The sequence below is a fragment of the Dama dama genome, chromosome 19, assembly GCF_033118175.1.
Source record: "Dama dama isolate Ldn47 chromosome 19, ASM3311817v1, whole genome shotgun sequence".
Classification (NCBI taxonomy): domain Eukaryota; kingdom Metazoa; phylum Chordata; class Mammalia; order Artiodactyla; family Cervidae; genus Dama; species Dama dama.
The window spans coordinates 48580113-48604088 of NC_083699.1; the positions used below are offsets into that span (position 1 = coordinate 48580113).

The 23976-nt window shown below is 38.8% G+C and overlaps 2 protein-coding genes across 5 annotated transcripts in view; one reads left to right on the forward strand and one right to left on the reverse strand.

The window, feature by feature from the left end:
• The window catches only part of IQCG (IQ motif containing G), a 42182-nt gene extending 22283 nt beyond the window's left edge, over window positions 1-19899 (reverse strand). Inside the window, exons 1-6 of the mRNA XM_061167931.1 lie at window positions 19771-19899; window positions 16487-16553; window positions 14254-14524; window positions 9862-10085; window positions 7721-7849; window positions 22-103 (exon numbers count right to left, since the gene is read on the reverse strand). Coding sequence (XP_061023914.1) covers window positions 22-103; window positions 7721-7849; window positions 9862-10085; window positions 14254-14524; window positions 16487-16494 — 714 coding nt within the window. The 5' untranslated portion in view covers window positions 16495-16553; window positions 19771-19899. The remainder of the gene's footprint in view (window positions 1-21; window positions 104-7720; window positions 7850-9861; window positions 10086-14253; window positions 14525-16486; window positions 16554-19770) is intronic.
• Window positions 19900-20170: 271 nt separating this feature from the next.
• RPL35A (ribosomal protein L35a) lies at window positions 20171-23659 on the forward strand. 4 transcript variants are annotated; one of them, XM_061166962.1, is made up of 5 exons: window positions 20171-20217; window positions 20856-20900; window positions 21112-21264; window positions 22213-22357; window positions 23571-23659. In XM_061166962.1, the coding sequence occupies exons 2-5, from the start codon at window positions 20890-20892 to the stop codon at window positions 23592-23594; spliced, it is 333 nt and encodes a 110-aa protein (XP_061022945.1). In that variant the 5' UTR covers window positions 20171-20217; window positions 20856-20889; the 3' UTR covers window positions 23595-23659. The 4 variants fall into 4 exon arrangements, with proteins under 4 accessions (XP_061022945.1, XP_061022944.1, XP_061022947.1 ...); XM_061166961.1 differs by having other exon boundaries at window positions 20187-20262; XM_061166964.1 differs by lacking the exon at window positions 20171-20217 and adding an exon at window positions 20275-20296.
• The last annotated feature ends 317 nt before the right edge of the window (window positions 23660-23976 follow it).

The window sequence follows — 23976 nt, forward strand, 5'->3', positions numbered from 1 at the left end:
CGTTGTCCAGATAATTCTTACCTGTACTTCAGCTTGCCTTTCTTTTTTGACATTAAGCAGCTGTTTTTGAAGAGATTTTATCTTCTTTCTTCCATTTTCCTCCCTAGAGAAAATAAGGATAATTTGTATTTTAGGGAAGTGCTTCTCAAAATTCAGTGTGCACAGGTTCACCTGGAGGCTAAAAAACAGATTCCTGGGCTCTATCCAAGATTCTAATTCATTCAGTGGAATTTGCATCTGTACCAGGTTCCCAGGTGATGCTAATGGTGCTGGTCCATGGAGCAAAATTTCAGTAACGTTTTTAAAAAGACTGTGATTTTGCTCTCCCTCTGCTCTCTCACCACGCTGCAGTTTGCACTGTCACTCAGCTCTGCATCCTGGAGACGGTGCTAAAGTGGAGAGGAGTTTCTCAAATGCTGATTGCTGAAGCTTCCAAAGAAGTTTCTCACCTCCTCCCAGGTGTCAATAGATTGGCTTCAGTGCACAGGGGTGACAGGACCCGGAGGCACCTTTCCTAACACCAGAAAGTGCTGGAGTGGGTTGGGGGGCTGGTCAGTCCAGAGACTGCTGTCCATACCCCCCCCCCCCAGGTTCTGGCTCAGAACCTCAAAGCAGGGAAGAACCCCACATTCCATGCTGGGCTCAGGAGGGAGGATTTGTCAAGTGATCAAGCCCTGAGCCTTTGGAGTGGGAGCACTGACTCCAAGACCCCAGTCTACCAGAGAACTAACCCAGGGGAGTATCAAATAGTGAGAACTCACGAAAAGGAAACCACTTGAATACAAGAGCCGGCATCACCCAAACACCAGTAGCACCCTGTGCAGGATGCCTCATCTAAACAACAAACAAAACAAAAATCCAAACCCTATCATCAGCAGAAAGGATTACCACATCACTCAGCTTTACCCATCAGATGAAAAACAAACAAACAAAACCTCAGCACAACTCTCACCCTACAGGAAGCTCACACAAACCACTGGACCAACCTTAGGAGGGCAGAAACCAAAGGGAAGAAAGAATTCAACCTTCTTCAAGGAAAGAATTCACCTTTCCTTGTAGCCTGGAAAAGGAGACCTCAAACACAGTGACCTAGGAAAAAAAATAATGAAAAAGCAGAGAAATACTGCACAAATGAAGGAACAAGCTAGAAACACAGAAGTCCAAATAAATGAAGAGGAAATAGGCAAACTACCTGAAAAAGAATTCAGAATAATGATAGTAAAGATGATCAAAAACTTTGAAAACAAAATGGAGAAAATGCAAGAATCAATTAACAAAGACCTAGAAGAATTAAAGAATAAATATACAGAGACAAACAACACAATTACTGAAATTAAAAATACTCTAAAAGGAATCAATAGCAGCATATCTGAAGCAGAAGAATGAATCAGTGAGCTGGAAGATAAAATGGTAGAAATAACTTCTGAAGAGCAGAATAAAGTAAAAAGAATGAAAAGAGCTGAGGACAGTCTCAGAGACCTCTGGGGCGATATCAAATGCACCAACATTCAAATTATTGGGGTCCCAGAAGAAGAAGAGAAAAAGAAAGGGTATGAGAAAATTTTTGAAGAGATTATAGTTGAAAATTTCTCCAGCATGGAAAAGGAAATAGTCAATCAAGTCCAAGAGGCACAAAGAGTCCCACACAGGATAAACCCAAGGAGAAACACACCAAGACACATATTAATCAAACTAACAAAGACTAAACACAAAGAATATTAAAAGCAGCAAGGGAGAAACAAGACGTAACATACAAGGGAAACCCTATATGCTTAACAGCTGATCTTTCAGCAGAAACTTTACAGGCCAGAAGGGAATTGCAGAATATATTTAAAGTACTGAAAGGGAAAAATCTACAACCAAGATTACTGTACCTGGCAAAGATCTCATTCAAAATTGATGCAGAAATAAAAAAAGCTTTTCCAACAAGCAAGAGTTAAGAGAATTCAGTACCATCAAACCAATTTTACAACAAATGTTAAAGGGACTTATATAGTCAAGAAATACAACAGAAGAAAAAAGATCTACAAAATCAACCCCAATTAGAAAATGGCAATAAGAACATATATATCAATAATTACCTTAAATGTAAATGGATTAAACGCTCCAACCAAAAGACACAGACTGGTTAAATGTATACAAAAACAAGACCCATATGTATGCTGTCTACAAGAAACCCACTTCAGACCTCAAGACTGAAAAGTGAAAGGATGGAAAAAGTATATTCCATGCAAACGGGAAGCAAAAGAAAGCTGAAGTAGCAATCCTCATATCAGACAAAATAGACCTTAAAATAAAGAAGATTACAAGAGATAGGGAAGGACACTACATAATGATCAAGGGGCCAATCCAAGAGGAAGACATAACAATTGTAAACATCTATGCACCCAACATAGGAACACCTCAATACATAAGACAAACACTAACAGACATAAAAGGAGAAATTGACAGTAACACAATAATAAGTAGGAGATTTTAACTCCCCACTCACACCAATGGACAGATCATCAAAACAGAAAATGAATAAGGAAACACAAGCCTTAAATGATACATTAGATGAGATGGCTCTTATATCTTCAGGACATTCCATCCAAATGCAGAAGAATACACCTTCTTAAGTGCACATGGAACATTTTCCAGGATAGACCACATCTTGGGTCACAAATCAAACCTCAGCAAATTTAAGAAAATTAAAATCATATCAAGCATCTTTTCCAACCACAATGCTATGAGACTAGATATCAATTACAAGAAAAAAAGTGTAAGACACACAAAAACATGGAGACTAAACAACACACTTCTAAGTAACCAACAGGTTACTGAAGAAATCAAAAGGGAAATAAAAAATTTCTAGAAACAAATGATAATTAAACACGACAACTCAAAACCTATGGGATGCAGCAAAAGCAGTTTTAAGAGGGAAGTTTATAGCAATACAATCCTACCTCAAGAAACAAAAAAAAACATCGAATAGACAACTTAACTGTACACCTAAAATAACTGGAAAAAGAAGAAAAAAAAACCTAAATTAGTAGAAAGAAATAAATCATAAACACCTGAGCAGAAAAAAATAAAAAAGAAATGAAAGAAACAATAGTAAAGATCAATAAAACTAAAAGCCGGTTCTTTGAGAAGATAAACATAATTGACAAACCTTTAGCCAGACTCATCAAGAAAAAAAGAGAGAAGAATCAAATCAACAAAATTAGAAATGAAAAAGGAGAGGTTACGTCAGACAATGCAGAAATACAAAGGATTATAAGAGACTATTATGAACAACTATATGGTAATAAAATGGGTAACCTGGAAGAAATGGAGGGATTCTTAGAAAAGTTCAGTCTGCCAAGACTGAACCAGGAAGAAATGGAAATTATGAACAACCCAATTACAAGCACTGAAATTGAAGCTGTGATCAAAAATCTCCCAAAAAACAAAAGCCCAGGACCAGATGGCTTCACAGGTGAATTCTATCAAACTTAGAGAAGAGCTAATGCCTATCCTTCTAAAACCTTTTCAAAAAATTGCAGAGGAAGGAACACTTCCAAACTCATTCTATGAGGCCACCATCACCCTGATACCAGGCAAAGACAAACCAAAAAAAGAAAACTACAGGTCAATATCACTGATGAACATAGTTGCAAAAATCCTCAACAAAACTTTAGCAAACAGAATTTAGTAACACATCAAAAAGCTCATACACCATGATCAAGCTGGGTTTATTCCAGAGATGCAAGGATTCTTCAATATACTCAAATCAATCAATGTGATATACCATATTAACAAATTGAAAGATAAAAATTATATGATAATCTCAATAGATGCAGAAAAAGCCTTTGACAAAATTCAGCACCCATTTATGATTAAAACTCTTCAAAAAATGGACATAGAAGGAACTTATCTCAACATAGTAAAGGCCATAAATAATAAGCCTACAGCAAACGTTATTCTCAATGGTGAAAAACTAAAAGCATTCCCCCTAAGATCAGAAACAAGACAAGGGTGTCCATTTTCACCACTATTATTCAACATAGTTCTGGAAATGCTAGCTACAAGCAATCAGAGAAGAAAAAGAAAAAAGAGAATCCAGATCAGAAAAGAAGAAGTAAAGCTCTCACTGTTTGCAGATGACATGATACTGTACAAAGAAAACCCTAAAGATAGTATCAGAAAATTACTAGAACTCATCAGTGAATTTAGGAAAGTTGCAGGATACAAAATCAATACACAGAAATCACTTGCAATTCTATATACTAACAATGAAAAATCAGAAAGAGAAATTAAGGAAATCAATCCCATTCACCATTGTAACAAAAAAAGTAAATATTTAGGAATAAACCTACCTAAGGAGACAAAAGAACTGTACACAGAATATTATGACACCAATGAAAGAAATCAAAGATGACATAAACAGATGGAGAGATATTCCATGTTCCTGGGTAAGGAGAATCAATATTGTAAAAATGACTATACTGCCAAATGTAATCTACAGATTCAATGAGATCCCTATCAAATTACCAATGGCTTTTTTCACAGAACTAGAACAAAAAAATTTCACAATTCATATGGAAACACAAAAGAACCCAAATAGCCAAAGCAGTCTTGAGAAAGAAGAATGGAGTGGAGGAATCAACCTTCCTGACTTCAGATTATACTACAAAGCTACAGACATCAAGATAGTATGGTACTGGCACAAAAACAGAAATATAGACCAATGGAACAAGATAGAAAACCCAGAAATAAACCCATGCACCTATGGGTACCTTATTTTTGACAAAGGAGGCAAGAATATACCATGGGGCAAAGACAGCCTCTTCAATAAATGGTGCTGGGGAAACTGGACAGCTACATGTAAAAAAATGAAATTAGAACACTTCCTAACACCATACACAAAGATAAACTCAAAATGGATTAAAGACCTAAATGTAAGACCAGAAATTATAAAACTCTTAGAGGAAAACATAGGCAGAACACTTGATGACATAAATCAAAGCAAGATCCTCTATGACCCACATGCTAGAGTAATGGAAATAAAAACAAAAGTAAACAAGTGGGACCTGATTAAACTTAAAAGTTTTTGCACAGCAAAGGAAGCTTTTATAAGCAAGATGAAAAAACAACCCTCAGAATGGCAGAAAATAATAGCAAGTGAAACATCTGACAAAGGATTAACTTCCAAAGTATACAAGCAGCTCATACAACTCAATACCAGAAAAACAAACAACCCAATCAAAAAGTGGAAAAAGACCTAAACAGACATTTCTCCAAAGAAGATACACAGATGGCTAACAAACACATGAAAAGATGCTCAACATCATTCATTATTAGAGAAATGCAAATCAAAACTACAATAAGATATCACCTCACACCAGTCAGAATGGCCATCATCAAAAAGTCTACAAACAATAAATTCTGGAGAGTGTGTGGAGAAAAGAAAATGCTCTGGCACTGCTGGTGGGAATATAAATACAGCCACTATGGAAGATGGCATGGAAATTCCTTAAATAACTAGGAATAAAACCACAATATGACCCAGCAATCCTACTCCTAGGCATATACCCTGAGGAAACCAAAATTGAAAGAGACATGTGTATCCCATTGTTCACTGCAGCACTATTTACAATAGCTAGAACATGAAAGCATCTAGATGTCCATCAACAGATGAATGGATAAAGAAGTTGTGGTACATATACACAATGGAATTTACTCAGCCATAAAAAGGAACACATTTGAGTCAGTTCTAATGAGGTGGATGAATCTAGAACCCATATGCAGAGTGAAGTGAATCAGAAAAGAAAGAGAAATACCGTCTTCTAACGCATATATACAGAATCTAGAAAAACAGTACTGAAGAATTTATTTACAGGGAAACAAGGGAGAAACAGACATAGAGAATAGACTTATGGACATGGGGAGAGGGAAGGAGAGGGTGAGATGTATGGAAAGAGTAATATGGAAACTTACATTGCCATATGTAAAATAGATAGCCGTGAATTTGCTGTATGGCTCAGGAAACTCAAACAGGGGGCTCTGTATCAACCAAGAGGGGTGGGATGGGGAGGGAGATGGGTGGGGGGGTTCAAAAGGGAGGGGATATTTGTAGACCTATGGCTGATTCATGTTGAGGTTTGACAGAAAACAGCAAAATTCTATAAAGCAATTATCCTTCAATAAAAAATAAATTAATTTTAAAAAAAGACTGTGATTTTAGTAAACTGGAAGAGGATTTTCTGGCTTATCAGTGTAGTATCTAAAATTGCTGCTGCTGAGAACAAGCTAAGAGGTGGAGGAACAGGAAGAGGAAAAAGAAGAATCTTTTCTATTCTGAGCACCTCTTAAAACCTAATGACATAATCTCTGTCATCACTCCTGTTTTACAGATGAGGAAAATGCACATAGTTGAGGTAACTTGCTGCAGAGGACCTGAGAATGTGCCCCACAGACCTCTAAGTACAGGCAATGTAATAAAATAAGGGTCCAAGCTCTCGGCTCTGAATTCCTCCACTGTGTGTGCTCTGAGGCCATCCTTCCCACAGACTGCTCCCAGCCAAGTTTCGCGGGTGGCAGGGATAAGGCCATCCCTTCCTAGGAGACTCTGGACTTTTTTGATGCTTGACTTTTGCTCAAGGACTCCCTGATGACCTTGCCAAATCGTCCTTAGATTGCAGGGTGGTCTCATCCACCCAACCTTCCCTCTCCTTCACTTAGGGTGAGTCTAGCATTGAGTCCAAAGGCTCCCTCCCCATTTTCTCTAATGTAACAGTTTCCCTGATAGAAATCTTAAATCTCATCTTGGCATCTATCTCTAAGAAGATACAGACTCACACACTTGCCATAGTCACACAAGTAGTAAATGGCAGAGCAGAATTCAAACTCAGCACTGTCTGAATAAGAATTTAACTATTTTATGTTGTTTCTGTTTGCCCTCAGAAACGGAATTCTGCTATCTTCATCAATCCCACTATTTAGTTTTAAAATAAAATAACAGAACAATACAATAAAAAACAAAATAATACCTATCTTAGCTTGAGCTGCTATAATAAAAATATCATAGATTGGAAGGCTTATAAACAGAGAAATTCATTTCTCACAGTTCTGGAGGCTATTAAGTACAAGATCTGGGTGCCATCCAATTCAGTGTCTGGTGAGAACCTGCCACCTGGCTCACAATTGCCCATTTTCATTTGTATCTACATGACAGAAGAGGAAGGCAGCTCTCCTGGGTCTTGTTTATAAGGGCACTAATCCCACTAATGAGGGCTCCATCCTTCAGACCTACTCACTGACCAAAGACGTCCAGCCTCCTAAAACCATCACTCTGGAGGTTAGGATTCCAAAAATTGAAGTTAGAGGGGCACAAACATTCAGTCCATAGCAACAAAAATGAGAACAACAATAAGAACAAAAAAACCCTTATCATTAAGTAGCATCTAGAGAAATCCTGCTAACTTGAGATTGTAATTGCCAAAACAAACCATAGATTATGCACTACTCATCTGTGTAGTACATATATTGTACTACCTATACTATAGATACAGATAACTGAAGCCCAGAAATTGAACTATTGTTCCAGCAGAACTCCAAATAGAACCCAACTTTCTGACTTCTAGTTATCTCCCCTTAAAAGCAAAAACTTGATTGCTTTAGAAATCTAAGACTTCCAGTAAGAGTTTTATAGCACTTTAAAATGCAACAAGGCAAATAAGCCTAAAGTTATTCTCACTTGGCAATGATATCATAGAAATGCATTTTGCTTTCCCTCTCTTTGCCCAAAGCTTTCAGGAGATTGGTGAAAGTGCCTTCTTCTTGCAACTCCTCCATAGTTTCTGTAATTACATCACTGAAAAATTGCCTGTAAGGAGAAACAAAAAAGATGAATCAGTAAGATGTATTTCCCATATTCACAAAGGGCTACAGAAATCACACAAGTTAAGACCCAGAAGGACCATCATAACTAAATTTGAATTATTGAAGGCAGAAATAGTTTAGTATTAGAAAATCTACTAATGGAAATCATCACATTAATAAGGACAAAAGGAGAAAAAAGCCAAATGATCATCACATCATTTAAAAACAAACAACAACTCTTAGCGAAAAAGAGAAACTCCTTAACCAGAAAAAGTTTACATACTGAGGACTAATGGACCTGGAATGTACAGCATGATATTGTGTATGCAACATTTAAGAACATGTAAAACTATGAACGTGAAAGTGAAAGTTAGTCAGTCATGTCCGACTCTTTGTGACCCCATGGACTGTAGCCCAACAGGCTCCTCTGTCCATGGAATTCTCCAGGCAAGAATACTGGAGTGGGTTGCCATTTTCCTTCTCCAGGGGATCTTCCTGAACCAGGGATCAAACCCAGGTCTCCCGCATTGCAGGCAGACTCTTTACCATCTGAGCCACCTATATGTATCGTTTAAATAAAATACTTACCTACCTAATAAAAGTATCACAACATATACAAGAGAACAATAAACAACAAATTCAGAAGAAATATTTGGGGGAAGGGTCAGCGGACTAGAATCAGAGGCTTCAATTGTACCTGACATATTTTATTTGAAAAAAAATACTGTTAAAGCTATCATGTAAAATGTTAAGATTTAGTGGTTATATACATAAGGATTAATAATTTTATTCTTCACATTTTTCTGCATTGTTGAAATATTTCATAATTTTGAAAAAGTTAAATCATTTAAAAATTTTTGTATGAAGAGCTAATACAACACATTTTAGAGATGAGTCAATCCAGACTCAGGAAGATTAAATGCCTTCCTTGCCCAAGTTCACAGAACTAATTTGAAAAAGAGATAGAACTATTTAATTCAGACTCTTGACTCATAGTCCATTGAGTATTCTCTCCTAGGGAGAGAATTTTAAATACTGTTATTTAATGTTTTGATATAGAATCAGCAAGAAGTATACTTACTGTTTTACATAATTATTACCAATAGTTCACACAAAATATTCAATAACTATATTGAGAAAATAAATACGATGAAGTCACATCAATTGAAAAACTATGATCCCACACACTGAGAATGAAAGGACATTAACTAGCAGCTTATAAATAGGACACCATCTTTAAGGGATGCAAATGTGAAATCAGATTATTTCTAATAAGAGATGATACCCTTCTGGTGAGGGTCTAAAGCAGGGGTCAGCAAGTTTTTCTGTAACTGGACAAATAGTAAATGTTTTTGGTTTCGCATGACATAAATTCCCTGTTGAAACTACTCTCCCATGAAAGCAGTCATAGACAATATATAAAATGGGCGATGCTGTATTCCAGTAAAATTTATTTTCAAAAACAGACTACAGGCTGGATTTGGCTAGTGGCCCTGGGTAATTGCTATAAACCCTTATTTACCAAAAGTTACTATCATAAGGTTATACTTTCTTTTAAACTTAACAGGATTCTTTGTCAGCAAGCCAGTTGACAATGAAAAACTGAGCAATAAGACAATGGAAATTGAGACTGCTTAAGAAATCCTCAGGATTAAAAGTTTAAAATTTGACTACTTTGATAGTATCTATCTCTTACTAGAGAATAAAGCATCACAATAGCCACCAATCTCTGCCAAGCACTTGGCTGATAACTCCCTCCAAAGTTATCATTATTCTCATTTTTAAAAACTGTAAACAAAGGTTCAATAACTTGCCCAACCATATAGCCACCGTATTAATACTGTTAACTGTACCATACTTCCCCCTAGATAGCCCTTGGCTAATTGTGTTATCTGCAGTCACTTGGATATAATGACCAATCCATTAAGAGAAGAGAGCAGTCAGCCACCCCTGTATTCACTCTTCATCCATCCAGAAATACATTATTACATTTCCAAATGTGCTCTCCTTCCTTACCTATCAATCTGAATTTTCTTCAGTGTCTCTGTATTCATTATGGTCTGCCTTGCGGGCTTTTTGAAGATAAGATCTTGCACTTTGTTAAACTGGCCTCCTTGTCTGATTTCCGGCAACTTGGGTTCTTCTTTATGTACCAACGAACTGGATATTTTTGAGGGTTCTGATACCAGTGGAACTTTTCCTGAGCTTCTTCCTTCTGAATGCATTTCTCTGTTATTCTTCTAAAAACAATAAATGATGTTTCACGTTAAGACAGATTTTTAAAACAAAAAGAAACAATGCTATATGAGGGCCTATTCCTACATTTTAAACCTCTTGTAATATCAGTACCAGAAAATAATCCTCTTCTTCAGCCACATTAAACTGCTTGCTCTGTCTTCCTGCCTTTATACATTCCCACTCTCTGTCATTCCCCAAACTGGTAAACTTTAAGACAGTTCTCTGCGAAACATCTCTATTAGCAGACATTTACCATTTGTAATTATTTGTATAAATATCTCCATTAAATTATAAATTCCATGAGGAGAGGGACAGTGTCTTACAGATCTTGGTGCACCTCAAATTCTTTTTGGAACAAGATAATATTAAATAAATGTGGCCATCTTTATAATCCCATTGTTTAGAACAATGTCCAGGGTACAGCAAAGACTCAAATGTTCACTGAACACGTGAATCTGAAATATAGTCATCCCTTGGTAACTGTGGAGGATTGGTCTGATCCACCACCACACCCCCACCCCAGCCCTCAAGAAGACCAAACTCCACAGATCCTGAAGTCCTTTATGTAAAATGGCATAGTATTTGTATATAACCTGTGTACATTCTCTCATATACTTTTTTTTTCTCTCATATACTTTAAATCATCTCTGCTGCTGCTGCTAAGTCACTTCAGTTGTGTCCAACTCTGTGCGACTCCATAGACAGCAGCCCGCCAGGCTCCCCCATCCCTGGGATTCTCCAGGCAAGAACACTGGAGTGGGTTAAATCATCTCTAGATGACCTATAATACTAAAACAATGTAAATACTATGTATATAACTGCCAGCACACAGCAAATTCAAGTTATGCTTTTGGGAACATACTGGAATTTTTTTCTGAATATTTTTGATCTATGGTTGCTTGAATCTGCAGATGTGGAACCCACAGATATGGAGGGCCCACTGTATAAAGAATTAAAAGAGAATCATACCAAAGAGTAGGAGCTGATAGTGTATTTAGTGCTGTGGTATAGATTTCGAAGTTCATGTGGGGAAAAGCCAAAAAAAAAAATTATTTTTCAGACCCAAACTTGAATAGTAAGAGGTAAGCATTACCATCTTTCAGCTGGGACAGGATACATCTTTCAATTGATGATTCCTATTTAATCTGTGGCTAAAACCTTGAGCCAATGGGAAACCATATAACATAGTGGTTATGCAGTTCATATGGGACTCTGAAACCAGACTTCCTTGTTTAAATCCTGACCCTGTTACTAAACCACATTGACTTTAGACAACTATTTAATATCTCTACGCCTCCATTTCCCATTGATAAAATAGGGATAATAATAGTACTTGCCGTCCTGCAGTTACTGATGAAAGAAAAAAAGAAAGGAAAGAAGGAGAAAAAGAAAGAAAAAGGGCATTTAGAACACTACACAGAACCATGTAAGTTCAACATTTGATATGATTACTTAAATTCTTGTGCTGATCCTATGCACAGGAGAATTTTATTTGCATAAAAGCCTAGGTCTTCCTTAGCTAAAGTTCAATTAGATTAGTTTTTTAAAAAAAACTATCAATAAAGATTAATAAACACAGACTCAACAGCCTTTTTCCTTTATCAACAGCAGGCAAAGAGATGCAGATCTGAGAAAAACAAACATACCCAAGTACAAAACAAAATGCTACCTTAAATAAGAATTAAATTTAAAAATACTCCTTTAAATTAAAATTGATATGACTGACTACAAAGAGAACAGAAACCATAGAACTCCAACAATTAAATTGAAACTTAGCTATGCATAAAGAAAGCTTTAAGTATGCAGATGGTTTTACTCTAGATTTTCTAAACTAGGGAGGGAATGGGAAATGTAAGGCCTGGAAAGTTTGTTTTTTCTGGTCGCCCTAACCATCATTCCTCTACATTTGTGCTTGGGCATCTGGAAAAGGAAGCAAATGTGTCAAATGGCCTGATGGACAGATTACTAGAAATAAATATGAGTTTTTAGAAGAGAACTTAAAGGAACTAGCTAAATATTCTGGCCCATTCACCTCCTTGTATGGCAGGGTGTTAGATCCTAAGAGAAAAAATAAGAACACTATTCTCGGCAAGGGAGCTCTTTCCAAAGTTCAGATCAATTACTCCCACTTCTTTTAGAACTTAGTACATTAGTATGTTTTTCATCATTCCATTCCATTATTCTTTAGCTATAAAAATGGTTGTGGAAGAGGGATAATGCTAACTAAACTTTCATTGCAGTGTTGTTACTGTAAAGCTCAACAACATGAAGCTTTTAAAGAAAGAAAACATTTACATTAGTACTAAGGTTTTTAAATATTTATCTTATGCAGGGCAATGGTACTATAAAAATTTATGAGTTAGAACAACTATAATACTATAAAATGAAAAATTATTTTAAGAGTCACATTTTTAAAAGTTATATAACATATTCTGAAAGGGGCTTTTAAGCTCTATTAATCAGAATAAGAGTACAAACCTTTATTATTTATATTTCTATAAAATCATAAGCAGGGCCTCTCTCTGTTACGTCAGAAAATTCTGTGGGTGAAGATCACAAACCAGAATAAAACTGGAGAAGTTTTCTTCTTTTATGTACTGGAATGGTGACCACTACTGAATGTTGTTTATAAATTTGTGTTTTTCTTTCTCTCTTGAGTTTCTATGAGGGAAAATTACCCTTTTTAAAGCCTGACAGTAAATATCATTGGGAAAACTTTATCTTGTTAACTGAAGATATTTAGTGAGGTTGGTGTCTCTTCTGTACCACTTGTTAACAAACAATTTAAGAATTATACTCATTTTAAGCACACTGAAAGGTTTAGTTCTTGGGTTTCCAGATGTCCTCACTTTTCATAAATTAATAAGGAAACTGATTTGTTGTAAAATTCCTATAATACCCATTAATGTTTTAAAATCACCCTAAAACTCGTGGAATATTAGTATTAGAAGGGCTCATTTCATTAAAACTCCACCACAATTCATAAATGAGAAAACTAAGACTGAGAAAGTGAAATGAATTGCTTATTGCACAATTCAACCATAATGATCCTGTAACTTCAAATCCACTTTTAAAACTCTAATAAAAGTTTTGTGAATCTAGTTTATACATATAGCAGTAGTAATCATAACAATAATAATTATAAAATTGTAAGGGGCAATTAAAGGAAAATTTAATTTTCTAGTCACAGTAAATATGGACTTCTTCTCTATTAGACATGAAAATTAATTTACCCTCTCATTTTTATAGCAAGTTGCATTTATCATGGAATCACAAATAATATATTCTTTACAAATTATATAATTTTGTTAAACTTAATAAATATGTATTTTTACTTAAAAATTGTTTATGGTTTAAGGGCTTAAGAATTTATGAAAGATTTTGCTCACTACTAAGTTGAGTTTTTTGATAACTCAGTGGTGATTTGAGGGAGGAATCCGTAGCATCATTGAAAATGTAATGGCTAATGCAATAATGTGGCTGGCTATTCAGAAAAGCAGATTGCAACATATTTAGCAATGACAAAATCATTTTAGATGAAAGCAATGTTGACAGGGTCCAGTTGAAATTCCTCCCCCTTGGTGTTCAGTTAGCTTTTTTTTCTTTTCTCCAGGCAAGAACACTGGAGTGGGTTGCCATTTCCTTCTCCAGAGGAACCTTCCCAACCCAGGGATTGAACCCAGGTTGCCTGCATCGCAGGCAGATTCTTTACCACTGAGCCACCAGGGAAGCCCCTCAGTTAGCTTTTGTGCTGTTGTACTTAATTGCTCAGTCTGACTCTTTGCGACCCCATGGACTAGGCTCCTCTGTCCATGGGGATTCTCTAGGCAAGAATACTGGAGTGGGTTGCCAGCTGACAAATACCAATACAAGACAAATAAGACAACACAATTATTTATCTCCTCAGTATATATATTGTATTTATACTGACTTATCTATAGACTTTTTAGAATAATGCCAATATATCATGAGAAAAGGATATTTTGTGAGATGTACCTAAGCTATGTCTATTTCACTCCATTAACTGAGAGTACATATCTCAGATCATTACTGTAGCCCTTTACCTGACTAGAAGGTGCAATTTCCCAAGTTAAATTGAATGGCATAGGTACTGAAAATGAGGGAGAAATAAAGAGAAAGCAAAAATTAAGTGATGGTGAATGTATATACCATGCTGATGTTTTGTCTTTTTTCATACTGAACTGGCATGATATAGTTTAGAATGGAGAGCTGGTCTATGGTGTCCTCCAGAACTGCAGAGATCCTCAGCACGTCTAGAATGGGGAGTGGCTTCGTGATTTCTGGGCTGATTTCTATGACTGCTTCTTTGGCTGTTTCCTCCTTTTCTTCTACAGCAGTATTAGGTGGTTCTCCTGTCACTGACACCGTCACTTCAGAAGGCCAAGCTTCTGGAGGAAGATTTGAGGCTTCCAGTTGACCTCTAAAGAAAGAAGGAAGGAAAAAATAAGTCAGCAATCAAATGTTTAAAATGACTTAAATCCAAAAACACAGGCAGCATGTAGATGGGTTCCTGTAAAGTCCATTTTGCCATATACTCAAGAGAATGAACCAAAGTACTTGGCAGATGATTCTGCTTAATAACCCCCAGTAACATTCTGACTTCCCAAAGAAAAGCAACTTACTGTTTATTAAGGATGGGTAGCCCCTGCTATTTGACTATGCTTAACCAATTTGAACTTCAGCCAGATAAACTTTTTTTCTAGCAACATTTTCAGATGCTAATCAAAATTGTCTCATGGTTATGTTAACTGAAAGCTCAGCCTCTCTGTACACCAGGTGCCAAATCAAATCCTGGAGACAGAGTTTGGGGCGGAGAAAAGGATAGCTAGCTTTATTGCTTTGCCAGGCAAAGAGGAACCTAAAACTATGTTCAGTCTCAAACAACAATGGAGAGTCCCAACCCTAGAGAATTTGATAAGGGTCAAAGGTGGGGTCTCTAACAAGATTAGAGTGAGGGAAGCTTGCACTTCCTTAATCTCATTTTAGGTGGTGGGTCTTCTAATCTTGATGAGCTTCTCCGGTCCCTTTCATCTTACCTCTGGTGATTTTTGACTGCTTCTCCCTTGATTGGGCTTGCCTGATAGCTTAGATGGCAAAGAATCCACCTGCAATGCGGGAGACCTGGGTTCCATCCCTGATTTGAGAAGGTCCCCTGGGGAAGGGATAGGCTACCCACTCCAGTATTCTTGGGCTTCCCTTGTGGTTCAGCTGGTAAAGAATCCACCTGCAATGCGGGAGACCTTGGTTCCATCCCTGGTTTGGGAAGGTCCCCTGGAGAAGGGAAAGGCTATCCACTCCAGTATTCTGGCCTGGAGAATTCCACGGACTGTATAGTCCATGGGGTTGCAAAGAGTCGGACACGACTGGGCAACTTTTCATTTTCACTTTCCCTTGATTAGCTTCCCAGGTGGCTCTAGTGGTAAAGAACCCACGTGCCAATGCAGGAGGCGTAAGAGGTGCTGGTTCAATCCCTGGGTAGGGAAGATCCCCTGGAAAAGGAAATGGCACCCCACTCCAGTATTCTTGCCTGGAGAATCCCCATGGACAGAGGAGCCTGGCAGGTTACAGTCCATGGGGTCTCAAAGAGTTGGACATGACTGAAGCGACTTAGCACGTACACCCTTGATTAGCAACTGTTCAAATCTGCCCTTTGGAACTCACAGAAAGTTATAATGCTGGAGTCTTGCCTACAAGAAATGGGAGACAGAAAGGCCTCCATGCCTGGGAGCCCTACAGGGCCCTGCTCCGTTTCAGTTCACAAAACGTGGAATGTAGTAGCCATTCTCAAGGTGGCCCATACGAGTCTCACCTTCTTATACTCATGCCCTTCTGTGATCTTCCCCACACTGAATAGGACTAACCTATATAACCAAAAGGATATCGTGGCTTCCAAGGCTAGGTGATTTTGAGACATTAGTTTCTCTATCATTTTCTCAAACCTCTCACTCTGTGGGAATCCAGATGCCTTGTCATGAGGATGCTCCAGAAGCCCTATGAAAAGTCTCATGAGAGTGAGGAACTAAGGCCTCTCGACAAAAGACAGCATCAACTTGCCAACTCTGTAAACGAGCCATCTTGGAGTGGATACCCTAGCCCCAGTCAAGTCTTCAGATGACTGCAGCCCTGACCAACTTCGACTTATAAGAAACCCCAAAACAGAACCACCCCACTAAGCTGTTCCTCAATTCTTGACCCATATAACCAAGCTACTCCCAAATTCCTAACCTTCAGAAACTACGTGAAATAATAAACATTTATATTTTAAGTCACTAAGTTTTGGAGTAATTTGTTACACAGCTAGGGTAAATAATACACAGAAATTTAATATAAGTCATTATATATATATATATATATATACAATAAAATGGAATTTGGAACATACTCTTCCATTCTTCTTGAGTTAGTTTTAATTTCCTTGGTACATTATAATCTCACGGACATGCAATCACCTAAAGTGGGAAAAAACATTGAGATTAGTTTAAGGGAGTGTTGAATGACATTTATCTATATAAACTGTGACATTAAACTGTGACATTAACAACAAGTGAAGTTGCTCAGTCGTGTCCAACTCTTTGTGACCCCATGAACTGTAGCCCACCAGGTTCCTCCATCCATGGAATTTTCTAGGCAAGAATACTGGAGTGGATTGCCATTTCCTTCTCCAGGGGATCTTCCCAACCCAGGGATCGAACCTGGGTCTCCTGCATTGCAGGCAGATGGTTTACCCTCTGAAACACCAGGGAATCAGAAAAAGAAGTACAAGAGCTGTGGCTTATCCCCTCTAGCTTTGCATAGCAGTCTCAGAGATGGAAGAAACACTGCCATCAAATGGCACAGGTCTATTTAGTAGCCAGCTTAATTACTGGCAGATAAATCCAATCTTCGTGTTTCTTAAGGTAAATTAATGCCAATGTAGGGCTTCCCTGGTGGCTCAGCAGTAAAGAATCTGACTGCAACACAGGAGATACGGGTTTGATCTCTGGGTCAGAAAGATCCCCTACAGAAGGAAATGGCAACACATTCCAGAATTCTTGCCTGAGATATCCCATGGACAGAGAAGCCTGGTAGGCTACAGTCCATGTGGACACAACTTAGCAACTCAAACACCAAGACCAATGTCCAATATGTCTTTTGTATGTTTTTAAATTATATTCTGAGTATTAACTGGTAATCTTCATATACAACAGATTTACTTTTCTGTTATTCTGATTACTAAAATATTTGATGGTTCCATTCCCCTGATCTGCTAGATTAACAGAATTTATTGCACCCAGAAAAACAATTGCCATTATGCCTGGAAAAACTATTTATCCTGAAAATAAGTTTAATACTGCTATCAATATGTTATCCTTCCTCAGTAAAGGAAAGTCCTTTCAGGTTAAATAAGCTTTACAATGAGAACAGACTATGGAGAATTTTGCCATATACAGAGCAAAGAGTGAATAGTAAGTTTCCAGTGTGATCTTGTCTACAATAAAGTGATCCTTAGGAGGGTGGTACAAGTATGTCCCATGCAACAAAAATTTTATATGAAAAACTGAAAGAATATTCCAGATGTTCAAGCTGGTTTTAGAAAAGGCAGAGAAACCAGAGATCAAACTGCCAACATCTGCTGGATCATTGCAAAAGCAAGAGAGTTCCAGAAAAACATCTATTTCTGCTTTATAGACTATGCCAAAGCCTTTGACTGTGTGGATCACAATAAACTGTGGAAAATTCTGAAAGTGATGGGAATACCAGACCACCTGACCTGCCCCTTGAGAAACCTGTATGCAGGTCAGGAAGCAAATTAGAACTGGACATGGAACAACAGACTGGTTCCAAATAGGAAAAGGAGTACGTCAAGGCTGTATATTGTCACGCTGCTTATTTACTTATATGCAGAGTACATCATGAGAAACGCTGGGCTGGAAGAAGCACAAGCTGGAATCAAGACTGGCGAGAGAAATACCAATAACCTCAGATATGCAGATGACACCACCCTTAGGGCGGAAAGTGAAGAAGAACTAAAGAGCCTCTTGATGAAAGTGAAAGAGGAGAGTGAAAAAGTTGGCTCAACATTCAGAAAACTAGGATCATGGCATCTGGTCCCATCACTTCACAGCAAATAGATGGGGAAGCAGTGGAAATAGTGCCTGACTTTATTTTTTGGGACTCCAAAATCACTGCAGATGGTGATTACAGCCATGAAATTAAAAGACGCTTATTCCTTGGAAGGACAGTTATGACCAACCTAGACAGCATATTCAAAAGCCGAGACATTGTTTTGTCAGCAAAGGTCCATCTGGTCAAGGCTATGGTTTTTCCAGTAGTCATGTATGGATGTGAGAGTTGGACTATAAATAAAGCTGAGCACAGAAGAATTGATGCTTTTGATCGGTGGTGTTGGAGAAGACTCTTGAGAGTCCCTTGAACCGCAAGGAGATCCAACCAGTCCATCCTAAAGGAGACCAGTCCTGGGTGTTCACTCGAAGGACTAATGTTGATGTTGAAACTCCAGTACTTTGGCCACCTGATGCAAAGAGCTGACTCATTGGAAAAGACTCTGATGCTGGGAAAGACTGAGGGCAGGAGGAGAAGAGGACAACAGAGGATGAGATGGTTGGATGGCATCACGGACTCGATGGACATGAGTTTGGGTGGACTCCGGGAGTTGGTGGACAGGGAGTCCTGGCGTGCTGTGGTTCATGGGGTCGCAAGGAGTCAGACATGACTGAGTGACTGTCTGAACTGAAAGAATCTTTACATAAACTGGAAAAAAAAAAAGATATTCCAAACTAGCTAAATTTTCCAGTACAAGGGCAAACTTAGAAGCAAGTAATATGGTGTTAAGATTTTGTTCTTTTGCTGCGTTGTTCTTTATTTTTCCATTTTTTAGGCCTCGGGCATCAGTAAGTATGCCTCACATAAGTAATATAGGCCTATGCTTATGAAGAATCCAGTGCTTTCAAGTTCTGCCTGCTCATTCAACACTAGAAACTCAGGAGTCCTTTCTGCTTCCTCCTGCATCCTGTAATCAGCATTCCCCCAATTCAAATCATCACCAGGTTCTGTGGATTTTACTTTCAATTTCTATCTCCCCCAGTACCCTGCTGAATCTAGTTGTTGTTTCGTGCTTGAACTACTCTTACAGCTTCCAAATTAAATCCATGGGATTTCCCAAGCAAGAATACTGGAGTGGGTTGCCATTCCCTTCTCCAGGGGATCTTCCCAACCCTGGATCGGAGAGATCCCCTGGAGGAGGGAATGGCAACCCATTCCAGTATTCTTGCCTAGAGAACCCCATAGACAGAGGAGCCTCGCGCGTTACAGTCCATAGGGTTGCAAAGAGTCGAACACGACTGAACAGGGACGCAGAAAGGGAGAAGAGGGCTTCCCAGGTGGCGCTGGTTGTAAAGAACCCGCCGGCCAATGCAGGAGATGCGGGTAGGCTCCTTGGGTGGGGAAGATCCCCTGGAGGAGAGCATGGCAACCCACTCCAGTATTCTTGCCTAGAGAATCCCATGGACAGAGAGCCTGGCGGAGGACGGTGCATAGAGTCACAAATAGACGCGACTGAGTACATGTGCACGCAAAGGGGTAGGAAAGGTATAGAGAAGTAAGAGCTTCTCCTCCTGCTTTCCTGCTCGCGGGGTTTCTCTTCCAGGCTAGGATCCGAGAGCTTACGTTTGCCCTACTCCTAAGTGGTAAGAAGGAAAAATACCCCTTTGTTGGCAAATCAGTTCTGGGGTACTCCAAGCGTAGGTCGTCCTTCCCTCCGGCTTCACTTTGCCAACTACACCCTCTGATGCCGTCGGAACTAAGCTAAGGTGTTTCTATGGCAACGGACAGCTTCGGAGGACCTTTTCTTCTCTTTTAGGTGGCTACCATTTTGCCTCCCTGTGTTCCAAAAATAATACATTTTGCAGCTTACAAAGATAAAAGGACTTAGGTAAAGAATTGTACAGGTGATTTTGAACGTGGTTTATTTCAGTCAGAAGGCGATTTCTGAGGCTTACTTTTTTGGCGGTCGCGGAAGTTACCTAAACGGGGGCGGGGCAGAGATGTGTTTACCCACAAGGCCACGCGGCGGGTCCTCGCCGGTCTCTTTCAGCCATCTTGGACCCTGTGAAGGTGTGTGGAGTTCCTGCAGCTGAGCTTTGGGGTCAAATAAGTGGGGTAGGCTCGGCTATATCCCTCGGACGAGGCACTGGTGCGACTCCGAGGCTCTACCAGCTAACGATCTCTGTGGTTTCCAGCAACAGGGAGGACAGGATGGAGGAGATATGGGACTGATGGTGCTGGTACACTGACCTCCGAGAATGGGTGCTCCGGTAACCCCAGTTGCTTCCGGGCCCTAGCGGAGTAAAATACAAAATAGATGCATTTTGTCTGGCAACAGCAGCACCTCTAGGCAGGGTTCTTTGTCCACTTACTGCCACCTCAAACCTTTTTTTTTTTTTTGCATGTTTACTATGTCTTCCCTTAGGTTTTCTTTCCTGTTCAGTGTGTAAAAGTGGTGTTCTCTGTGTTCTTCTCTGGCTTCTTGACCTTCATTTTTTTCCCAGTGATCGTAGCATAAATTTTCTTAAGACTTAATTTTGGTGTTTCTAGGAGTTATGTCTTATAGTGTAGAATCTTTAGTTTTTATCTTCATTTTGACGTTTGCTTACTGATCCAGCATTCTTTGAGTTTGGGATGCTGTTCCACAGGAAGCTAGTAAGTGGGAAACGGGCGTTGCAGTGTTTTAAACTGATTATTTTTGTTTTAAGGCCTGCTGGGAACGGGACTTCTAAAACGACAAATATGTCTGGAAGGTATGTGTTTTAAATATCATTGCTTTGTACTTATAGTGTACTTGTTTATTAGACGTGATCGTAAATGTGATTTTAAGTCTGGTGGGAAAAAAAAGATGTTTGGTATAGGTAATTTAGGTGGGGGTCATCACAAGTCAAACCATACCTGTTGCTTGTTGAAGTTAAATGAGATCTTTTAACAGCTTAGAATTAACAATGTATTTTGTCTTAGGCTGTGGTCCAAGGCCATTTTTGCTGGCTATAAACGGGGTCTACGGAACCAAAGGGAACACACTGCTCTCCTGAAGATTGAAGGTGTATATGCTCGAGATGAAACTGAATTCTATCTAGGCAAGAGATGTGCTTATGTGTACAAAGCAAAGAAGTAAGTTTATAGTATTATACTTTCTGGAGTTTTTACTTGATTTGTCTCATTTTAAGTTGGTAAAGTAATTGATACTGTTGTGGTTTTTACTTTGGGATTGTAAGCAACTTTAGGGTAGTGTTGGATGTAGATGTCTACTGCGCTTAGAAAAATTACAGCTGTTAATTGTTTCAAAGGAGGGGTCAGCTTATAATATGATTTTAAGGTTTTGTAGAGCATTTTTCATGTACTGTAATTCATTTTGTTGATCTCTTGAGGTTATATTTTTTATGGATGCTTAAAGATATTCTCTCTCTCAAGTATTGGTTCTTAAACCCATTCCAACTCAGTTAAACTTTTGGGATAGAGGCTGAGGGAGAGGTGGAAAAAATGGGTAGACTGTTGTTTTTTAATTGTTTTAAAAAAGATCTTTGGGGAATGCTTTCATCTCCCTCAGCCCCTTTTCTCGCTGCAACCAGAGAGATCCTTTGAGATTTTTAATTATAAATCAAATCATCTATACTTTTGCTGAAGCTCCAGGCTGGTCCCCGTCTCATATGGTTAAAAGCTGAAGTCATTAAGGAGCTTCTAAGACGTTATGCATTTAGGGCTCCCCGTGTTTTCTCTTAACCCAGCTAAGATTCATCTTGGTTATATTTTGCCTTCCCCCAAGCCAGGGACACAGCCTCCCGTTCTTTAACACAAGCTGTTCCCTTACCTTCCAGTCACTTTTTCAAGCATTAGCTTTTTAGTAAGGCCTTCCTTGGCTGTTTACAATTAGAAACAAGTTTCTCTCCCTATACTCAGATTTTTTGTCCACTCTTACAGCTATTAGCATTTATTTCTCAAGTGAATTAAGTGGTTAACGGGGTTGAGGGCCACTGATCTAGAAGTCACCTTGATTTTGCACCACTATATTGGTCCTGTGGGTTCTCATGCCTTTTTTATTTTTAATCATTTGAAAATCAGCAACACAGTAACTCCTGGTGGAAAACCTAACAAAACCAGAGTAATCTGGGGAAAGATAACTCGAGCTCATGGAAACAGTGGCATGGTTCGTGCCAAATTCCGAAGTAACCTTCCTGCTAAGGCCATTGGACACAGAATCCGTGTGGTAAGTACATTGTTAACAGTGTGGAACCTTGTGGAATCAAACTAAGTGCAACGAGTTCGGCTTGGACCACTAAGGACTATTGTGATAATAAAATGTCACCAATAGTTCAGGCTGTAAAATTAGCGGCTACTGTGAAAATGTATTATGGAATATTTTCTTGGCATTATATGAAAAGCGAAGGCAAAGGGTTCAAATGGATTGTGCCTAGATTTCAGGTAATTGCTAAAGCTGCCTGGAAGTGGTGGGGAATAGCATTTGACCCTTGAACAACACAGGGGTTAGGGGCTAGTGGGAAATCTACTTATAACTTTGCAGTTGGCATCTGCATCTTTGGATTCAGTCAACTTCAGATTGTGTATGTATTTACTGAAAAAAGTCTGCATATAAGTGGACACGTGCAGTTCAAACTGGGTTGTTCAAGGGTCAGCTATTTAAATGAACAGTTTTCTGGCAAATGTATTGGGCTCTGAAGTAATTGCTAGAAAATGAAAATTCAGTATACCTTTTCCTGGCATAATTCTCTTTTTTCTTTTTTGACATAATTCTTAATACTTCCCATCTCTTCATCATGACAGTCTTGAAATGGGTATTAAGGCTAACAGATGCTCACATCCCAAGGCTTCAGCCAAAACCTTTAACTCCAGATTCTGTGGTTTTTCTAACAGGATAGCCCCTGTTTTCTTTATTTAGGATGCATTTTTAATAGACAGGGCTACATCTTTGGGGACACAGGGCACTACTGAACCCTGCTGAGCAGTTGAAATTTTTATCAGAACAGGTTTTTACTGTTAATGCGTGTGAGTGAAGTCTCTTCCGTCATGTCCGAACGCGACCTCATGGACTGAAGCCCTCCAGAGTCCTCTGTCCATGGGATTTCTCAGACAAGGATACTGGAGTGGGCCGTGCCCTTCTCCAGGGTATCTTTCTGACTTGTCTCCTGCACTGGCAAGCAGATGCTTTACCACTACCACCACCTGGGAAGCCCCCGTATTGTTAGAGGAGACAAAATTAAACAGACTCTGTGTTCCCAGTACTGATTCTTAGTCAGTGAATATTCAGAAACTGAAGGCTATAAACATTAGTTCCCTTCCCTTGAGGGTATGAGTCACTGGGTGCCTCTCAGAGATAGGTAATGGGATGAGAGGTGTATTTATGTTGTGGTATTCAGTAACTCTTGTATATAACATGCACCTTGTGTTCTTTTCCCCTCCAGATGCTGTACCCTTCGAGGATTTAAACTTCTTGAAAATAAATAAAAGTGTGGATTTGTCCTGTTGTGCTTTTGTTAAATGGCTTACGAAATCCTTTGTCCTGAATACATTTGCTAAGTCCTAAAATGGTGGTGGTTATCAGGCATAAGCAGAGTACACAGGAGCCTAGAGAATATAGGACTATAGGAGGGTTTTGATGAGGATGGATGTATCTTGTATCTTAATACAAGACCTTAAATGGTAGGGGGAAGATTACAAGTGATTTTTAGCTGGAAACAGTGGAAAGGAGTATCTTGGAAGGTTTCTAGTGATGGAGCACTGGAACCTAGCCTATGGAAACATTTTTTAATTTGGCATCACTGTGTGGCTTATGGGTTTTCTCTGTCCCCCAACCAGTGATCAAACCTA